We start from the raw sequence: 16198 nt of genomic DNA, 5'->3' as shown, positions 1-16198 counted from the left end.
AATTCTTCATGCTATCTTCGGTTTCTGCCCCCCCCCTCCCCTTTCCCGTCCTCAGCTTTTCTCTTCTAGCCCGACTTCTCTTCTCTCATGGCACCCAGCCTCTTATAAATAGATACCCTGGCGGGTTAAAGACTGCTAGAGCGTGGTGACCACACCACCTCCCGCCCCAGTTCGCTGCACTTCTTGACACTATTCTGTCAAGTACTCGCGGTCAAATAACCAATTAGGCCTAGTGCTTTAGCAAGATCTGACAACGTTAAAAATCCCCCTCCCAAAGCAGCCAATAGGGAAACAGGATTTTGTCAAAGTAGCCGTTCTGCGCTGCGATTGCACACCGGTTCCTAGGACGGCCGGACAGTAGCTGGGTGGCTAGTCACCCGGAATTCCTTGAATTCCGGGAATTATGCGTGAATTCTACTTGGATTTGTCTTCGTAGACGTGATAAATTACAACTTTTTCTAATCCAAATCCTATTCACATTTTATGCAAATAAAAATGACTCGTAAAATTTTCTTGCTCGCTTCGTTCGCAATTCCTGCTTTTCTTAGTCTTATCAAGTTTATAACCATAGCTAGGAGGCGGCGGGAGTCGGCCCTGGGCGCCGAACTAGCTAAATGAAAATAAGTTGTAAAATTGATTGATTGATTTGTGGTTTTAAGTCCACTTTATGCACAGAAAGGCTAATCGGGACTGAACCTACAGTTTGAAGTGGGATCCGAACTACTGTGCCGTGTGGAGAAAAAATAATTGAAATCGTTTGTTCGAACACAAATGCTTTAGCACCAACGTCTACCCCCTTTTTGCATAATTTACGAGGATAATAAAGTCTTTGATACTACTACTACTACTAATAATAATAATATTAATAATAACAACAATGTTGGTCCCGGCGGGTTCGAATCCAGACTTGGGCATGGATGTTTGCGACTGTCCATTCATCAATTTCATCATATCGCTCATCCTCATCTTCGCAAATTACCGAAGTAAAATAAAACAAATCAGTAATATTCATGTTATAATAATATTATTAGTAGTAGTAGTATTAGTACGTTTATCCTGGCACTTTCTCCCCGCCCTCCCAGAAAAAAATTCGTAGTTGCACCTCTGATTGTAAATAGAAACTTAGTACCTTAAATTAAATATTTTAATTATGTATATAACGTATACCGTTTAATTGAATTATAATTTTTGGATGTTGGAATCACATAGACTCTTTATATGTTGAAGATACTTGTGTGTGGATGTTGAGAGGCGGCAATACGTAAGGTCGAAATAGAGGAAACATCTGCTTGAATTTTTGGAAAGTTCGCCTTGAAAACCTGAAATTATACTTGAATTTTATCATGGTCCTAGTGTAGCCACCCTGAGTAGATCTACAGTGGAGTCGCCGTAGGAACCGGTGTGCAATCGCAGCGCAGATCTTGCAAAAGCGGTGGGCCTAATTGGCTGTTTGACAGCAAGTTCCTTCGCAGGTAAACGCGGCAACAGAGGGTCACTGCCATGAAGGCGGTCTCCGCGCCGGTTCCTGACCCGGCGGAACTTTAGTGCTATTATATCCCGGTACCAGACTGGTGCGAAGATATTGTTCTTTGGCGGTGTATAGTGTAGTGTATGATCACATGATACGTAAACCAATCAAATGGAAGTTGAAAGAAGATACAGTCAATTGTTCAATCTTCTGGAATTGAACGCTTCCAGAACATTAAACAAATGACTCTCTTCTTTGAACTTTAATTTGATTGGTTATCAGTAATCGTACACTTCACTGTACATCGCTCCAGAATGCAGTGCAAGCGATGCAGGCACTAAATACACTACATGACACCAAATCAACCAAGTAGTTGCACTTAGTAACGAACTAGACACGTGGGTGCAAAGATAATAAAAATGTGCAGGGACTTAGACTGGGCTAATGTCAGAGATCTGGAGAGATTGGTTATTTTACGTTGCTTTTCTGTCATTTTTGGCTTATTGCAACGATGAGGATGAGGGACGTTATGATAAAATGATGAAGGGACACTCATAAAGAACATCCATACCCAAGCCGGGATCCGAACAAGGGACCTCTGCAGTCGTAACACGCTGAGGTCGGCAGGATAGTCTTGAGTGTTTGGAGTTCTATCCCATCCCTTTCACTGCATGTTACAGAAAACAGAAACAAACAGAAATTTAACAACAAAGAAGAGAATGTTAAACTTCTCTCACTAGGTCGCCCCGAATCGAGCTTATTTCCATGCAAAAAGTCCATAGGTTCCTGGAGATTTTTTTCTCCATTCGTGGCACTTCCGAATGCCCTCTCGTGTCGTTCCGGCTGTCTTCATCTTGTCCAGACATTTTTAATAGATGTAAACAAAAGACAAATGCTAGAATTTCCCAACAAGCGGCGCCACAGTGTGTGACAAGCTTGAATCAGTCCCACTACCCGTCTTTAGTAAATATGAATGCACAAAAAGGTTAAAAATTGGGGGTAATGAAACTTCCATGCAAAATCTTGTATTGGTGCATCCGCACGCTCTTGCAACAATTCGCACCATGAAATTCATCTCTTCCTCATTGTAACGTTCAAAAAGGTTTTCTTATTACAACTAGAAATTTATATAAGACGTAAGCGAGTTACTAAAAATATATCCGCGAAACTTACTTGTAAATGTTCTATTAATTTCGGTGGCCTCTGCTACCACCATCCACTTAGGGACTCGATGCTGCACTCTTAGGTTGACTTCCGCTTCCTGTTGTTGTTTCCTCGACTACCGCTAGGGGTGCTGGTGTAGCCATTTCGTCTGCTGCGCACAATAGGCTTGAGCTGTTTAACGGGAGCCAACAGTGGCGTCTCGTGGCCTCAAATTTGGCCGGGGCTTATTTTTTAAAGAATTTAAAATATAATGACAATTCACATGAATTACAAAAAATAGGTATTTTTCTTCTTCTAGACTAGAAAACTGGACTTATTTTTTTTTTAAAAAAAGTATTTAAAAGGTAATAACAATTCATATGAATTACAAAAAAAACAGGTATTTATCTTTTTCTAAACTACAAAATTGGACTTTTTTTTAAAAAGAATTTAAAATATAATGACCATTCACATGATTACAAAAGAAACAGGTATTGTTGTGAAACATACCTTTCTACGAACGTTGACTCCTGTTCTTCTGCTCAGCAAATTTTGTTATTACTTTCTCGTTGAAGCCCTCTATGTTTGAAAGGTATTCTATCTCTATTGTAAGCAAGTGCCAAGGCGTTTGGTCTGTCTTGTCCTATTGCATTTCTTAAGCAGGTTTTAATACGATTCAATGTGCTGAAACATCGTTCAGATTCAGCTGTTGCCACTGGAGTTGTTAAAACTATGTTTGTCATTTTTACTGTTTCTGAAAAGGTATGCTCTAAATCATTTTCAATGAAAAACGAACGCAATGTACTGATAGAGTTTATGTTTTTAAACTCTTCACTACAATAAAGAACACGAAGTTCACTCTTTAGTTTTCCCTCTTCTATGAAGGGATAATATTTGGCACAATTCTTACACGAATCATCGAGAAAATCAGACTTCCTCCAGTCATTGAATTTTGCAGGGTCAACTAAATTGAAACACTCCAAATGTTCAGTTGCCCCAAATCTCTCTTCGGCTTGATGAATAATTATATCGCAGCACTCAATAGCGCATGCTGATTTGTTAACACAACTCATTTTGTATCACGGCTGATGTGTATTTATTTACTTTGGATTCCTCTAAATGTTCATGCAAACTGTTATCTAGCTTAGCAATATAATTTACTAAATCTAGGAAGATGCCTCTGTTTAAAGATTGTTCTCTTTCGTTATGTCCTCGTAGAGTAAGTTCATGTCGACCACAGAATTTTAAGCAATCGATAATTCTATTTAATGTATGCCTATTTTTCCGGACTAATTCATTGTGCCTTGTAATTGACAGTCTATATCCTTCATCGATTTGTGTTCGAACATCAACCTTTCCAAACAAACTCAATTTTAACGAGTTTCCAATGTGCAAAGAACGCGGGATCGAACGAACGCGACGCCACGGAAGTAGCCCCGAATCAACATCCAAACCCATTGCACTCCTCCCTGCTAGCACGTGACCTTCACTGTAGCGTGTAGCGTAGACCACGCCTTCCTCTGCGACGAGCCCCGAGATGATAACTGATATCAATGCCGCTAGGAGCGCTGTCGTATCCATTGCTGCTGACGATGAACTTACGTGGGTAAAAATCGCCTTTTAAAAGATTGTGTGATAGTTATGTATTATGGTGATTGAAAATTACGTCAATACGTCCGTTTTTATTTAGGGGCTAAGCCCCGGAAGCCCCAAGGGACGAGACGCCACTGTTAGCCAACCAAACATGACGCTGTCAATATTCAGCTCGTGCGGAAAGTACATAATGGCATGCGTCTCTTTGATTTTGGTGTCCATAAGGGGGTGTGATGCATGCCATGAATAGAAATTTGTTATTGAATATGACATCAAAAAGCTTACTAACTTTTAACTGTCCACTAATGATTATACCATTAACAATATTAAGATTGTATTAGTTAAGTGTCATGTAAATAATGATTTAGCATTCAGTTGTTATTTGCTTCGTATGCATAGTTTCTAAAGTCTATTACTTTGCGGTCTGGGATCCACCCAGTCTCTAATCGGTGTGGAACGGCAAAGGCGGTCAGAGCGTGGTGATGCTCACATCGCCTCCTTTATATCCGATATCGAGACAGTGTGGTGTCCTACCTCCACACCCTCTTGTGCCTTCGTACCAAGGGTTTTCGTTATTTTACGTCGCTTTTCTATGACTTTGGCTACTGGCGACGATCTAGATGAAAGAACAATCACAAAACACACCGACAGGACACAAGCCTAACAGAGGATTATGCTGGCTGTGATTCTAGGCGCCAGAACCTTGTCGGTCTGCAACATTGCAATTGCTGGGGTGAATGAGTTAAAATTTTTGAGTGGGTCGACATGCATGGCCATTTTGCACCCTTGAAAGTTTGCGAGGAAAACATCCTCTTATCTGAAACCCTTAGCTTGAAGTTAAAAAAGGGCTGTAAAGAGCCCTTTGGGAAATGTTAACAGTGCAAGGTTATAAAGGGGTCTGCACAGGACAATCACAACACGTTTCGGAAAGAGTGTAAGTTAGTGGTTACGTCGTCGGCTTGTAATCAAGGGATTCCAGTTCGATACCCGGTGGAGGCACATTACACAATGGTTCGGAACCCACTTTAAACTGTAGGCCCAGTCCCGATTACCCTATCTATGCATAAAGTGGTCCTAAAAGAAGAACTAATTCAATTAAAACATCATCTCCAAACATGAATGATAAAACGGTTGTGAAGATTAAAAGTCTGTATGAGGAAAGTTAAATCTGCACATTCAATGTAACCCCTAGCAAGGGATATGCCTACGTTTTTATTGATATTGGTGTATATGAAGAATTCTCTTCGTAGTCAAGTGAAAGTAAAGATCTTGAATTCGTTGAGTAAATTTTTGAAATTTGGGGGTCTTTATGGAGCAGTTTCTTATTTGCAATAAGTGGTAGTTCTTACTGCGTTTTACGTTTTACGCTCTGCTTTTCAAGCATTTTCCAACCCTTCTGTTAGTTGGGGAGAATACTATTTAACTGCAACTTATTATTATTTTTTTCAACTGTCGCACATACAATTTACACTTTTTGCAATCAAATAAAATATGTAAGTTTTACAAAAGGGAAGACGAGCGCCCTCGCACGTCCACAAAAGATATGCAGCTTTAAAAACTTTCCATGCACAAAGTTAGGTTCGAAAGCGAAACACATGTCGCCACGGTAGAAATAATTAATGAAGATATGCCGAACAATGAGTTTCCATTGAATAATAATTGAATCGGGAAAGTGAGGGGTATCGCATTAAGGAATCGAGCTATAACACGCAATCATTACAGGAGAAAGTTTGCTTCTGCTTAGCGTTGGGTTAAAACAGCGTAAAAGAGTTCGGGGAAAAAAAACACCTGCTGTGACATTTAACTCTGAAAATTTGACATGGTTTACCGCACCAATTCATTGTTGCAGACTAACGAGGTTCTGGCCTCTGTACTCTTGTCTCCGTGAAGCTTGTGTTGTCCTGTACTGTCCATGGGCGTATACATGGGGGGAGGGGGCAATTGCCCCCTCTGGAAAATCAATGGTGAAACATTTCACTCTGTTCATTGAGTTTTATTTTTAGGAGGAAACTACAATGTCATTCCCGTTTGAAATAATTCAGTGCACTCCCTGTGAAAGTGTCTTCCGTTTCAGCTTGTCCTCCATTTTCTCCCCCCCTGAAAAAATCTGGGTACATCCATGATCCTGTCATTGTCATATCATATTTTTACGATTCATCTTCATCGTCGCTATTAGCAAAGGTGGAAGATATAATCCGATAAAAGAAAACTAATATGCTAAATAGGCAAACTGCAATAGTTAACACACTTGTAATTCCATTTGACCATTAAGAAACCCGTCGGCAAAGCTAAGGGGGAGGGGGATACGGCCCCCCGGAGAAGAGTTCCCCTTCCTTATTCACAGAACAAAATATTTATGTTCTCAATGTATGCAGCCGGTGAAAGAATAGTATTTTGCCCACCTAACGGGCTCCAGTTATCACCTCTCTCACCCTAACCCCCCCCTTTCCTTTTCCGTTACTTTCCAACTTCAGTGGCTCTAATTTGAGAGTTTTGGGTCAGCCATGTGCGTACCTGATGCCGCTTACCTATGTGACAGTTACATGACATCTGGTTCCGCGCACAAGTTAGATTCGGTTGGGTTGGTCCAAGCCGTCAACTGCTCTCACCAGCCATCGGATGGAAGAGCAATGCCTAACACAGTAAACACTGTAGTTTCTATTTTCGTATCTCTTCTTTCTTTTCTCTCCTTTATTTTCTCTTTTTTCTCTTCTCTCTTTTATCTCCTTTTCTCTCTCTTGTTTCTTTTCTCTCTCTTGTTTCTTCTTTTCTCTCTCTTGTTTCTTCTTTTCTCTCTCTTGTTTCTTCTTTTCTCTCTCTTGTTTCTTATTTTCTCTCTCTTGTTTCTTATTTTCTCTCTCTTCTCTTATTTTCTCTCTCTTCTCTCTTATTTTCTCTATCTTCTCTCTTATTTTCTATCTTCTCTCTTATTTGCTCTCTCTTCTCTCTTATTTGCTCTCTCTTCTCTCTTATTTGCTCTCTCTTCTCTCTTATTTTCTCTCTCTTCTCTCTTATTTTCTCTCTCTTCTCCTCTTATTTTCTCTCTCTTCTCCTCTTATTTTCTCTCTCTTCTCCTCTTATTTTCTCTCTCTTCTCCTCTCTTATTTTCTCTCTCTTCTCCTCTCTTATTTTCTCTCTCTTCTCCTCTCTTATTTTCTCTCTCTTCTCCTCTCTTATTTTCTCTCTTCTCTTCTCTCTTCTCTCCTTTCCTCTTCTCCATCTTGATTTCCATTTTCTTGCCTTTCATCTTTTCTCCCTCCCTCCCTCCCCCTCTCTCCCTCCCTCTCTCCCTCCCTCCCTCTCTCTCTCCCTCTCTCCCTCCCTCTCCCTCCCTCTCTCTCCCTCTCTCTCCCTCTCCCTCTCTCTCTCTCTCTCTCTCTCTCTCTCTCTCTCTCTCTCTCTCTCTCTCTCTGCCCATATTATAGAAAATGCAGCGGTGTCTTCACTATTTCTGCAGTAATATTTCCCCATTTTAACATACTTTGCGAATGAATCGTGAAGTATCCAGCTGGGGATACTAAAAAGGAGTAGGAACCAATGTTTTGGACGGAAGTAGGTGATTTTTTTTGGGGGGAGACCTTGCCCAATATGCACGGGTCAACTAATCTAATCTCTAACTGCTGTAAATATGGTTGCTCAAGTGTGAATGTTAGCGCATGGTTCTTTGGAAAGGAAAAGGAAATATTTTCAATAGTTTTGCTTCTGTAGAAATGACGTTATTGTGGTGACTTAACACTTTATTCTTTTTCTCTTTCCAGGGGCACTGGATACGTGGACTATCCAGGTGGTACCCAAAAGCAAACTCAACAATGCAGTCACGAAGAAAGCGCCTCTGAAGCCAGCGAATCAGCCGTTTGAGCAAACGTTCCGATTACAGGTAAGTGACGTCACATTTTGTGGTTATTTCTCCAATAAACAGGCGATTAAAATTATTTTCAGAAAATATATGAAATGTGTTGATTGTGAACCAAAACATATTCATCCTGCAAAATTCTCTGGTAACGCTATTTGTGAATTTAAAGCCGCTGTAGCTCAGTGGTTAAGGCGTCTGACTACCATGCGAGAGACCCGGGTTCGATCCCCGGCGAGGGGAGAACTGGGATTTTTTCCCCACCTGTTCAAGCGGCTTCGGCGCCGTACGAAGTGAGTACCTGGAGGAAACTCTGGGGGTTTAAGGCGGCCAGGGGTGCGGTGTTGATTACATCACCCCAACCTTCGGCCGTGATCAAGAAAGTGTGGGGCCCTTACTACACGCCCCCTATACACCTTCACGGCGTGGTGCAAAGCACAGGGGAACACACACTATTTGTGAATTAGCGTCTAAAAGCATATTCTTAGGTAATCATCTAAGTAGTGCTATGTATAGTGGTTGTGTCCTAATTGCGAACAGTGCCTAAATCTTCCTAATTGCGAACACACAAAAATGAGGAAATACTTCCATGTCCTAATTGCGAACACATGTAACTGAAAAACCTGTTTTCAAAAACTAATGAGGGTAGTGACTCAGACAGATGGGTTGACTAGCAACAATAGCCAACGTGATTGACTTCTCATGGTCTTCTTTGTAAAGCCCTTCATAGTCAATTCACCCTTTCAGTATATATATATATATATATATATATATATATTACCGAAAAACTGGCGAGGAGCACTAACAGGTATGAGGGGATTGATGGTATACATACATTTTTAAGTACAGCATAATGTTTTGAAATTTGAATTTGAAATTAATTATTATATTATTAAATGACGAAGCTATTTTCAGTTAGAAAGTGTGCAGTATGTAGTGGCATACAGAAATAGGCCATACTTTTATTATTGAATTATTTATACTTGGGCAATGACTTTAATTATGTCGAATTTTCTATATTCCAACAAGGCACTGACCAGTCTCAGTCCCTTAAAAAATCGTTGAAAAGACAGAAAGTGCAAGAGAAAGTTGTAGTTCCAAGGGCAGAAATTGTGTTCGCAATTAGGATCCTGTCCTTCGAGGCTAATCCTGTTTAGGCAGCAAGTATTCGCAATTAGGACAACACCATGTATAGTACTTTACGTCCCAAAAATATCTCAACTTTAATGCATGATGGGAAAAATATTGTCATGATGAATTCTTTTCCTTTTTTAAATATTATTTCAAGAGCAAACTATAAGTACTTTGCCACCTCTCCGATCATGGTAACTATTACGTATTATGGTAATACCCGGATCCTGAAATTCCAGAGTTCCGGGTAATAACACTGTGGATCATCCCTTGTAAACTATGTTGCTCCATAATTAAAGGGTCCGGATTTGTTCCCCGGTGGAGGCACAGTCAGTGGTTCGGATTCGAACCCTACACTAAACTATAGGCCCAGTCCCAATTAACCTACCTGTGCATAAAGTGGACTTAAATATGATTTATTTCTGAAGTCCACTTCGTGCACAGATGGGCTAAAAGGGACTGAACCTACAATTTCAATGGAATCCGCACCACTACATGCCTCCACCGGGTATCAATCCCGGGACCCTTTGATTTCCCTGCATAAAGTGGCTTTCAGAATCATCCAGCCCCCTCATTTGTGGAGGAAATGGCCGCAGATTGATACTGATCACTGCACGGTGCAAAGCAGAAATGCACTTTACTGTTGCATTAGTATTAGCAGTATTATGTGTAACCTTTTTTGCAGCCTCTCGAAATAAATTTAACTACGATCCCACTCGCAGAACTGCATAGCTTCGCGATATTCTCGATAGATGGCGTGGAAGGGTCTGGTAACAAGTGGAGCGAGACAATCGAACGTCACGTAGCGGCTATTACAGCAGTCGGTCGCGCAACCGTGATCTTGAGATCTCGCCGTACACAATCTGTATGAACACGTACCACGGGCTGGCTGTGCAGTCGCTCGGAACTCCGAGCGAGACCACACAGGTTCGGAATGAAACCATCTTGACGAAACGGGACAGCTGCAATTATTGTCAGATCTTCGCGAGTACGTGTAGCCAACAAGAATAAGAAAAGGTGGGCGAAGGGGCAAAGGTTCGGATATAGGTAAATTAATTCAGAACATAATGCCTTAAGAATAAATGCAAAATAGGAAGTCTTCTTAATATCATTATTATAATCATATCAGTGGGTTAATGTAGATTATGCAGTTGAGTATTGTTCCATAATTTTCACTTGCACATTTCTTATAATTTAAGTGCGAATATTACTCAAGGCATTTCCCTCCCTAAAACTTGCAATCTATATACCTCTTTTAGTGTAAAGGACCATATTTCACATTCGTATGCTATTACAGGCAGAATTTAACCTTTTGATTCCGCTATTACACTAAAGCATAAAAGAAACTAGAATACAGAATTGCATATGCATTGCCTCTAAATTAAATGTTTTTAATTTCCTCTTTAATATTACTTTCATCAGTTAAAATTATTTTTAAGTGCTTCAATTTGAAAGTTAATTCGAATGTTACGAATAATTAAATTTTGATTTTATGTAACACTTGATTTCGACCTGTAACATTCACTCAGATTTCTTTGTTAACTACCAAACGTTTTCCCTTGTTATTTACTTTTATTTGGGATTACCGCTTTAAGCAGTTTTTCCCATATCTATTTATATTTTTCCCGTGTTACTTTCAAAGGTATTGGGTTTTTTCTTTCGTTACATTGTTCCCTAATAAGTTTCTTTGTCAACATTATTTACATTGTTAACAATCGAGTTCGCAGTTCCAGCTTTCATAACAAATTTTTAATATAAATGCACACTTCTTTTATTTGTTCATAAATCACGGATTTTGTTTTAAAAATAGCAAAATTTATATTGACACCTTTTTTTTTCTTTAGCAAGAAGGGGAGGTACTCCTATGTACTATCCACGGTGGTCTAATCTCCTCCAAAATTCAGCTTTATTTTTTCCCGGCGTAAACAATTCATTACTTGGATTATTTGGTGTACACTATATTATATTCCTGCGCTTTTGACATACGTTCGAATAACGGGCCGCAATCATCAATTTTACAAACATGCGTTACTAATAAATGTTTCGTTCAGATTCATAAGCTTTCGAAAGAAATGTGCGATAATTATTTTGTTTTAAATTTTATTTGTTTTTCTAAGTAAGAGTTCAAAATTTAGGCTACATTTTGCCTAGTTTTCGTTAAAACAAACAAAATCTGTTCGTTGTTTGATAAGACTGTTATTATTATTATTTATTATAACTGACAATCAGTCTGGTAGTTTTGTATGGTGTTGTACGTTAGCTTTCGAATTTCAGCCGACTGCTGCGCCATCTAGCAAGCAGCCTCAAACGACGGGGAGACTTCCATTTCCGGTGCTATGCATCGCTGCATTTCGATTCTGATTCCGGAAGGAATCTAAAATCCATCGCTAAAATCTCCAATGTGATGATTTTCGCACATTAGGAATTCGATGGCAAGTATTCTGATAATATTCGAGAGGCTTCTCCGCCGTTCCAGCACCTTCGATGGAAATAACAGGTGGCGCTGGGTGCTGCCCCGTGCCCCTCACTTTCCACTCTGGTTCCGCAGTCTCACAAACTGTGTCTTCTTTCCGTCGAGTGCCTTCAACTTTTGCTTATCGTCCATGCCACAGTGAGCATGTCCAGCAGTGCTGACAACTTCGCCAAGTTTCAACTGAAACAGTGAGTAAGTTTTGTTACCGCACGGCACCCAATAACCGGGCACGGTTTCGCTTAAAAACGCACGAAGACTTTGTATTTCTGCTATGAACTAGTTAAATCCGGTCAAAACTGGCTTCAGCAAGTCTGCTCTTGAAAGGATTTTGATGGACTGCATGAATTTGTCAGAAGTGTCACGTTTCCTCATTGAAGGATGTGACAACGTGGCACCTGATGTCATTCACTTTGCTGTCTATGCGGGTATTTTATACTGGAGTTTGAGATTTCTACAATAATAAAAAGTGTGAGCCTCCTCGATGGTGCAATGGTAACGTTGTCGCCTTATAGTCAAGGGGTCCTGGGTTCGATACCCGGTTGAGAAACATAGTGGTGTTACTTTAAACTGTAGGTCCAGTCCCGATTAGCCTTTCTGTGCATAAAGACAGTCAACCAATCCATGCTGAATACTTCCGTAATAATTGGGTCAATCTAGTAGTGAAACGCCCTGTATATTTATATATTGACTGAAAGCCGGAAGACTCAACTTATTTCTGACATTTATACTAGTTGATCAGTTTAAACGTACAGTCGTGGACACTTCTGATTCCATTGAAATTTAATGAGAATGTTACAACCCAGAAGTGTCCGTAACTGTACAAGCAATCTTTCAGCGTTTTACCAGTAGCCTCTTGGTCACTCTTTTGGCTCATGAGCATATGGGTCGGAGAAAACCAATTGCACTGAAATACGTAACTTTCATTTGCAGTTGTCGCTCCTATTTCCAATTCTTGTGTAACTCAATAAATACCTTCTTAATTGAGGCAACCGAAAGTGATTTGAAGTGGACTGCATTAGAGTGACCACTCTTGCAATGAAGCGACTCATAAATCGTGCGGGGAAATGAGTGAAATGGACATGCAATTAATATTTGTGGTTATCACGTGGGTAACAAAAGAAGTGAGAATTAGTCAAAATGCTCCTTAACGCTGATTTAAAATTAAATGTGTTTATTATTTTTTTTTGTTTTGAAAAGAATAGGGCTAAAGTTGTTTGTTCCTCGAAGCACGTATGGTAGAACAAAAAAGTACCCAATTTATGCGTTTATTGTCGAGTTCGGCACAACAGAACGAATTCAATCCACCCACTTACTTGCCTGGCTGTGAGCGACTGCAATCGATCTAAAATTACCTGTTCGATAGTTTCACCGATATCGACGTAAAGACCTAAGTTAAGTTGTTGGCGTCTTACGAAAGTGAAACAATGCCAAATTCCAAGATGTTCAAGATAATTTTTAAAAATCTACCTTTACATATTCATCTTGGACTAGACTTGCATTGAAGCCTGAAATGGAACTAATGATTTTCAAGACTTACTGTACGTTTCGTTCCGAAACTGTTGTCCAGATGGCAGCACCTACTGAACTCCGTGGTCAAAGAGTGTGTGATAATCTTTGCCATTCTATCGAACGTTGGCAAAACCGATAACATCATACATTTAAGATAATTATAGTGTAAGCTTACGATAAACGTTTATACGTTCACACAGTATATAATAACACATATTTACGCAATATTTCCATGCATATGCAAGAGGTTACATTTCTTAACAATTCACTCACAGGTTACATCTCTGTAGATAGTCGAGTACAGATAATGTATGTCGTCTGGGGAACTACGTATTTGCAACGGAAATTAACCAACTGCCTCTGTAGTAAGAAAAGATGTGAGGAAGCCCAATTTGAAGTGTCTACCTCACTCTGACCTGTAGGTTCGCCGCCATCTTGAAAAAATGGCGCCAAAAATTCACCATGAAAATTAAAATATATATTATCTCGAAAAGGGTACAGAAAAAAGTGAAGATAACCAAAGTAAAAGATCAGAAAATTTTCTAAATTATGGTTTTTGTTTGATGGATATACCATAAATGTTAATTGAAATAGAAAGCTTAAAATATTTTCTTTAATTTTTTAGAATCACCGTAAAAGTTGTGTTCGACGCAAATAACAGTAAGTATGTAAAACTATGTAATTTACGTCCTAAAGTCACTGGACCAAATTCATAACTTATGATTTCCTCTAGAGAATGTTTTTGGTTTCGTACCTGTAGTGTCAGGGGATGAGGAGATATGTAGATTAAAACAGTCATGTGCCTCACTTTAACATATTACGTTCTCACCAATATCGCAAGGAACGGAACGACAATCTGATGAATAGTTAATTAGAGCTATTCAGAGAGATGTAAGAATAGAACGTTCCTATTTTTACATATCCGAAAGCTGCAATTTTTTTTATTGCATTCCTGGCCAACCCTTCATTGGTGTTAAATTGCAGAACACCCCTCACTCACTTTGTTAGTCCATTGTTTGGAAAATGGCAATGTAATACATAAGAATTAGTCTAATTTGGAAATGAGAAAGCAGAAACCTGGAAGCGGCCCCGGCGCCCACCCAGCGTCGAATAACATGGGTACCTGGGGGAAACCCTGGGGGGTAAAGGCGGTCAGGGGCGTGATGCTGATCACATCACCCCCACTCACGACCGGATCAAGAAAATGTGGGGCGTTACCCCCACACCCCCTATACGCCTTCATGGCGTGGTGCTATGCACAGGGGAGCACTTTACCTTTTTTTTACTGGTAATAAGATGCAATGTATGAAAGACAGTCACAAATATTTTAAACATGGGAAATATCGATTAGGAGGTGTTTTGAGCTTTTGAAACTTGAAATTTGGACAGCAAGTTCAAATATTACTAAGTTTCAACTTTTGAACATCTCATAGTATGCTACTGTCTTTCCTCTTTACAGCGAACCCAAGCACGCTTGTGTCTTCATTCGTTTACGAGATATACCTAATTGAAAATTGCCTGTTTGTTAAAAATGACTCTTTGAATAACCCTCATGTAATACGTGCGTCATATTTCGGCAAAAGCCTTTCACAGATGTCTGTTTTGGAGCAAAGCTTGTCTCCAATATAATCAAAATTGGTTACTGTGCCTGATATGACATGGAATGACATATAAATATATATCGTGTGTGTGTGTGTGATCTGATACGTTAACAAAATAATATTTCTTGCTTTGAAAACTGTAGCCCAACGAAGCATAACTAATCGAAATTAAAGTTTTTCTCATGGTTGGAAACACTTGTAATGTGGATGTTTTGTGTAGCTTCCTAGTTTTCCTGCAGAATTTCATTCGTTTTCACTTTTTTCTCTCTCTCTCCAGGTTCACCTGCCGCGAAACCAGCTGTTCGTAACGCGTGTGAGCCCGAGAACTCCTTTGGCGGACATCCTGAGCCAGGTGTGCTCCGAGAAGAACCTGGATCCCTCCAAGTACGAGCTGCGACACCCAAGTAAGTACGCTTCTCTGCTACTACATCTGTACATGTGCAAGCAAAGTATAGTTGTTATTTACAGGTCAACCCCAGCAAAATCGTAAACTAAAATGGACAGTCATTTGTTTTCTCCTCTCGCTTCCCCTTCGCTTGTGCCCGAGTGCCCCCGTGTTCTGACACGCACAAGCCGCCGTGTGTAAAGTTTCTGCAAGTTTTTAATACGTAATATTCCTCTCCCTCAGACTTCTCAGTTTCTCGCAACGAGGAGTAACAGTATTTATTTATTTGAGAAAATTTCAGGTACAGCAAGTAGCCATTTTACACTGAACTCAACAAAGAAAAGAAAAGTGTTATTTAGCAACATATGTTCTGATAGTAGACCGAAAGGCATATTCTGTGCAAAATACATCAGTACTTGATGGGAGGTCGTTACATTGAGTGGGAAGTCTGTGAAAGAGCTTTCTTTTTTTTAATTTCCAGTCTAGGCTTTTCTGTGTAAAATAATTTGTATTAGCCTACGTGTTGTACGCATAAGCACTCGAAAGTGGAATTCCTAGAGGAGCGTCTTGCAACAGATTTTGCCATTCACAATTTTGTAAAGATACCTGAAATCATTCAGTAAACTGCGCTGATAGGGAATGTAGATAGGACAGGAAATGAGGTGTTGAAAAATTGCGTAATGAGGCAACCCTGATGGAACTATAGCCAGGAAAAAGTGAAGGACAGAATCGATTCTAGAGAGCTGAGTGGGACATGCCATGGACCAGACGGGAGAGCAGTATTCTATTACTGGGGAAATGAGTGACTTGAAGTATAAGGTGAGGGCTGAGATATCGCTCATTTTGGTGAAACGATAGCCTACAGTAAACCTAAGAGACGCATTGCCTTTTTTTGTGGTGCCTGTAATATGTTAGGTTATGTCACTTTACATCACCATTAATGCGCGTGCGAAAACTTTAATCGGTTTGTGTTGGATTCACATATCTACGCATACCCACTTTCAAATGTAGATACAGTCCCGATTAGCCTATGTGCGCATTACGT

At 39.9% G+C, this 16198-nt stretch overlaps 1 protein-coding gene across 6 annotated transcripts in view; it reads left to right on the top strand.

The window, feature by feature from the left end:
• Positions 1 to 16198, top strand: part of LOC145978691 (uncharacterized) — a 450589-nt gene that overhangs the window by 383303 nt on the left and 51088 nt on the right. For all 6 annotated transcript variants that reach the window (XM_083111475.1, XM_083111481.1, XM_083111479.1 and 3 more), the window contains 2 exons: positions 7963 to 8081; positions 15046 to 15172. In XM_083111475.1, the coding sequence (XP_082967601.1) occupies positions 7963 to 8081; positions 15046 to 15172 (246 nt within the window). The remainder of the gene's footprint in view (positions 1 to 7962; positions 8082 to 15045; positions 15173 to 16198) is intronic.

The sequence above is a fragment of the Lepisma saccharinum genome, chromosome 25 (assembly GCF_977018435.1).
Source record: "Lepisma saccharinum chromosome 25, izLepSacc3.1, whole genome shotgun sequence".
Lineage (NCBI taxonomy): Eukaryota > Metazoa > Arthropoda > Insecta > Zygentoma > Lepismatidae > Lepisma > Lepisma saccharinum.
This window is presented reverse-complemented; position numbering and strand designations above follow the sequence as displayed.